At 31.6% G+C, this 5,076-nt stretch overlaps 1 protein-coding gene across 1 annotated transcript in view; it reads left to right on the top strand.

Moving 5' to 3' along the window:
• LOC107611499 (clustered mitochondria protein) overlaps window positions 2,228-5,076 on the top strand; it is a 15,769-nt gene continuing 12,920 nt past the window's right edge. The window contains exons 1-8 of the mRNA XM_021108339.1: window positions 2,228-2,398; window positions 2,489-2,784; window positions 2,936-2,997; window positions 3,527-3,716; window positions 3,815-3,955; window positions 4,079-4,235; window positions 4,318-4,511; window positions 4,601-4,705. Coding sequence (XP_020963998.1) covers window positions 2,496-2,784; window positions 2,936-2,997; window positions 3,527-3,716; window positions 3,815-3,955; window positions 4,079-4,235; window positions 4,318-4,511; window positions 4,601-4,705 — 1,138 coding nt within the window. The 5' untranslated portion in view covers window positions 2,228-2,398; window positions 2,489-2,495. The remainder of the gene's footprint in view (window positions 2,399-2,488; window positions 2,785-2,935; window positions 2,998-3,526; window positions 3,717-3,814; window positions 3,956-4,078; window positions 4,236-4,317; window positions 4,512-4,600; window positions 4,706-5,076) is intronic.

The following is a 5,076-nucleotide window of genomic DNA, read 5'->3' as shown; positions in this document are numbered from 1 at the left end:
GGCATTTAATGAGCTGATTTATTTTTTTACCCAAATATTTTATACAACATATTTTCAAAAAGAATTTTTTTAAAGCAAGAAATATATTGGCTCTTTATCTTTAATGTCTATCATCCCAATAGACAAAAAAAAAAGTTATATCTTAATTTTGATTCAATTTGTATCTATAAATAAAATATGAAGAGCTAGCTAAAACTCTTTGATCTAGAATTATTTTTTTTTTTTACCAAAGATAGGAGACTCGAACCCGCAATCTTTTAATTGAGTATGGAGATACTATACCATTTGAGCTATAACTCATTGGCCTTTGATCTAGAATTATTGAATGGCATAAATTGTTATAGTTTATCTTTACACAATCTAATACTTACTTTTGGTGTCTAGAGATGTTGTTGATAAATATTGAACAACCCATTGATTTTTATAATGACAAGGCTATAAATTTAAAGGTTTGAAAATCATGTTATAAAATGTAAAGTTTTAATAGATAATAATGTGGGCAAAAAACATAAATAAGCCAAAAAAAAAAAATTTACGTGAATAAGCCAAAACAAAAACTGTTTCATGAATCCACCAATGCACGTTTATATGTAGTTCGAATCAGCTTGGTTCGAACTCTATTTCTACATAATTTGAATCAGCTTGGTTCGAATTATACACAAATACATGCACACACTAATTCAAACCAGCTTGGTTCGAATTACACACAAACACACGCACACACTAATTCAAACCAGCTTGGTTCGAATTACACACTTATAGTACTTCTAACATTTTTTAAGCCATTTTTTAAATTATTTTGCATAGAATAAAATATTTTTTGTGGTATAATTTAAATAAATTTATTAAAAAATATTCATGAGTATTGTATAGAATTCGAATTGCTCACCATATAGTTTGAATCAGAGTGATTCGAACTTCCCTATGCGTAATTCGAATTATGTAATATCTCACCATATAATTTAAATAATTTTATTAAAAAATTATCATGAGCTATTAAAAATGGACAGAAAAGTATTGTATGGAATTCGAATTGATAGCTCATTAATATTTTAAAGAAGTCTCGTAATTAAATATTTTGTTAGCTTTTTTTTAACGTATGAAATAAAATATATATTTTTTTAATTTTTAAATTATTAATTTTTTAATAAAATTTTTTTAATAAATTATTAATTTTTTAACAGTATAATTCGAATTATACCATGAATTACTGTAATTCGAACCAAGTTGGTTCGAATTAGTGTGTGTTTGTGTGTAATTCGAACCAAGCTGGTTCGAATTAGTGTGTGCATGTGTTTGTGTATAATTCGAACCAAGCTGGTTCGAATTATGTAGAAATGGAGTTCGAATCAACTACGAATAAACCTGCATTGGTGAATTCATGAAGCAATTTTCGTTTTGGCTTATTCACGTAAATTATTTTCTCCCTTAGCTTATTTCTGTTTTTTGCCCTAATAATGTTGGTTATATTATTTTAATTTAAGAATGAATACAAGTATATAATAACACTAACAAATAAAACTATTCAAAGTATATTTTTTAATAAAGACAATTATTTATAATAATATCTTTTACCATGAAATAAAGAAATCCTAAAGACAAATTTTATCATGTTAGATTGTTCTTGTCCTATTGTCCATATAAGTTTTAACATAAGAATAAGAGAATTCAAAAATTTTACTCATAAATCACAAGAGAATGTTTGTAAATTCGACCACCGAATATTATTTACATAAAAGTATTTGAAAAAATACCATCTTAATATAAAAATTTTAATTTAATTTTAAACTCTATATATTGCTACCATAGTTTTAAGAATTGATCGATCGAATTACATGAGAATCGGCTGCCAAAATAGTTTGGTTCAAAGTAAAAAATTAGTTATAAGTAAACTTGTAAAAAATTAGTAAAAATTTTGATTTAAAATAAAAAATAGAAAAATCTTCACAAAAATGTCTCTCAAAATTATCTTGAGAATATTTTCTCATTAACAAGTTTTAAAATGAGTTCGTTAACAATTTAATAATTTAGTAACATTTTTAGTAGTTTACTCTCTATAGAAAAAATATATTTTTTTTTTATTTTCATAGAAAAAAAATTAAAGCATTGGAATAAGTAATGATGAAATGAAATTGCATCCAGAGAAGCCCAAAGCCAGCCCACCAACAAAAGAAGTGGAAATGGAAAAGTATTGATACCTCCTTGTTGGCCGCACTATTCACAACTAAAAAGTGTCACCCTTTCTCTTTTCTAACTAAAAACCTCGCCCTTCTCCTAAAACCCTGCTCTCCCTCTATATATAAATCATGCTTCTTTTTCTTCTCTAAAAAACCAACTATTTCCCTTCTTCCTTTCATATTTCACATTTCACATTTCTTTCATTCATTTGCTCGCTCTGGTAAACACTCACATCGCTCTCTCTCTCTCAATGCACTGTTTTTTTTTTTTTTAATCTCTTCGACATTGATGTTTTTATCTTTTTTCTCAGGAGAAATATGGCTGGAAAATCAAGCAAGGGAAGGAGCAGAAAAGGAACCAGTAATCATAATAGCAATAACGGTAGTATTACGAATGGTAATGTTAATAATAATACTGTTTCCAATGACGTTTCAAATTCCTTGAAGCACGTTCCTGCAAAGGATAATAATGCTGCAATAGCAAACTCGGAAAATGAAAATGGAAAACCTGATTCAATTGCGGCTGAAACTGAATCTGCATTTAGTTCTAATCCTCAGAACGTGAAGGAGGAAGAAACACATAATTCAGAGGCACAACTAATGCAAGGTCAACCTTTTTTTTTTTCTTGGTTTTTTGATTGCTATGCATCATTTTCAATTCAGAAGCCGTTATATTAATTGTGGTATTTTTTTTTAGTGAATAGTTAAAAAAATGGATTCTTAAGGGTTTAATTGTGAAGTTTAAGTGTTCTGTGCAGGTGAGGATAATCTTTACGCTGTTCCTGTCAAAACACTAACTGGGGAAAAGCTTGAAGTACATGTGAGTTAATTTTTCATTGAGGTTCTGTTTACGTTGTTGTTTCAGATGCTTCATTATGGATATGTTTGCTGCGTTTGTAATAGTTGATTTGATTTGCTGGTATTTATTTTTTGAGGTTACCGTAGCGACATGATGTTTTGATAACCTATGTTGAAAAGAGTGTTCTGAGTGTTGTTTACTTGATTCGCAGTTGAGCCCAGAGGTTTAATTTTGCATGTGTTTGATTCTGCATTTATAATGGTTGATTCCATTTGATGGTATTTATAGTGTGGGGTTTACATGTTAGCCGCATGATGTGTTGAACTGTTGATTACCTATCTTGAAAAGTCTGTTCCAGGATGTTGTTTAAACTTTAAATGACTCACAGTTGAGTCCAGAGGTTTAATTATGCATATGTTTTAGTTTGCTGTTTGTAACTGTTTATTTTTTTGATACTATTAACTTGTGGGGTTTCACATGCTAGCTGCATATGATTTTTCTGTTACCTATCTTGAAAAGAATGCTCTGATTTTTTGTAATTGATCCGTAGTTGAACCCGGGAGACAGCATCATTGATGTAAGGCAGTTCCTTCTTGATTCTCCAGAGATGGGCTTCGTCACATGTTATGACCTGATCTTACACACAAAAGATGGATCCTCTCATCACCTGGAGGATTATAATGAACTTTCGGATGTGGCTGATATTACTACTGGTGGCTGCTCATTGGAAGTGGTTCCTGGTAATTTTCAACGGACTTAGGGTTTTTGAAGCAATGAATTAATTTAGACATTTGTTTAACAGTACGGTGCTGTATTGTGGAAAAAATGCTTTTTGCAGCAATGTATGATGATAGATCAATAAGGGCTCATGTTCACCGAACTAGAGATGTGTTTTCTCTTTCTAATGTCCGTGCTTCATTCTCATCTGTAATTGCAAAGCAGAATGAAACATTACAAAACAGAGCTGCAAACTCCAGAGGTATATGATAGTTGTATTGTCTTCATTGGATTTTTCTGTCCTAATTGATATTTTGTACTATTTTCTACCTCATCTCTGAAATATATCGTTACAAGTCCGCCTCTGCATTTCTTGAAGTATCAGACTCTTCAAAAACTGAAGTTCGAGACCTTGACGGACTTGGTTTTATGGAGGATCCTTCTGGTTCATTGGGTAATTTACTACCGTCCCCATTGAAAGATGTCAAGTGTGTGGAGAGCATAGTGTTTTCATCCTTCAATCCTCCTCCAAGCTATAGAAGGTAACCCGAAATCTCTTCACTTAATAGGATTTCACCTCCTTGTTTTAGGTAGGCATTTTAACAAGGCTTCTATGATTTTCAGGCTTGTTGGAGACTTGATTTATTTGGATGTGGTAACATTGGAGGGTAATGCATTTTGTATAACGGGAACTACAAGGGTGTTTTATGTCAACTCAAGCACAGCAAACAATTTTGACTGGAAGCCAAGCAAAGCTACATGGGAAGCAACAACCCTTATTGCTCTCTTACAAAAGATTAGCCCCAAGTTCAAGAAAGGTAATGAGTTGTAAGAAAGGCCTTTGATGCAAGTTTATCAAATGTGCGACTTAATAAATAATACTGGTTCCCTTTCTTGTAATTTGAAGCTTTCCGTGAAATTTTGGATCGAAGACGGGCATATCATCATCCCTTTGAAAATTTGCAATCCTTGCTGCCACCTAATTCGTGGCTTGGGTTATACCCAGTTCCCGGTGAGCTCAGTTTAATCAATGTTATATCTTCAATTGTTTATGTCAGTTATAGTAACGTCTGCTTCTCTAGTTGGGATAATTGGGCTGGTTTTCCATGTTCTTTTTGATAAAATAAGAATATCATTAAGACTGATAGAAGAATATTACAAGGATAAGGAGGATAAGAGATCCTCTGTACAATAGCAAAAAACAACCAAAAGTAGAGCTATCTATAAAGCATTGCTTTCCAATCTATCAACATGACTAAGAGGAGAAGTTCTCCAAAGTTCATGAGTTAGACCAAATAGATGCCAAACACTAATCCTAGGGGTAAAAAAAGGGTATTATGCCTTGTTCTTTTTCAGAACAGCCCCTCTCATCTATCTCATCCC

The sequence above is a fragment of the Arachis ipaensis genome, chromosome B08, assembly GCF_000816755.2.
Source record: "Arachis ipaensis cultivar K30076 chromosome B08, Araip1.1, whole genome shotgun sequence".
NCBI lineage: Eukaryota > Viridiplantae > Streptophyta > Magnoliopsida > Fabales > Fabaceae > Arachis > Arachis ipaensis.
This window is presented reverse-complemented; position numbering and strand designations above follow the sequence as displayed.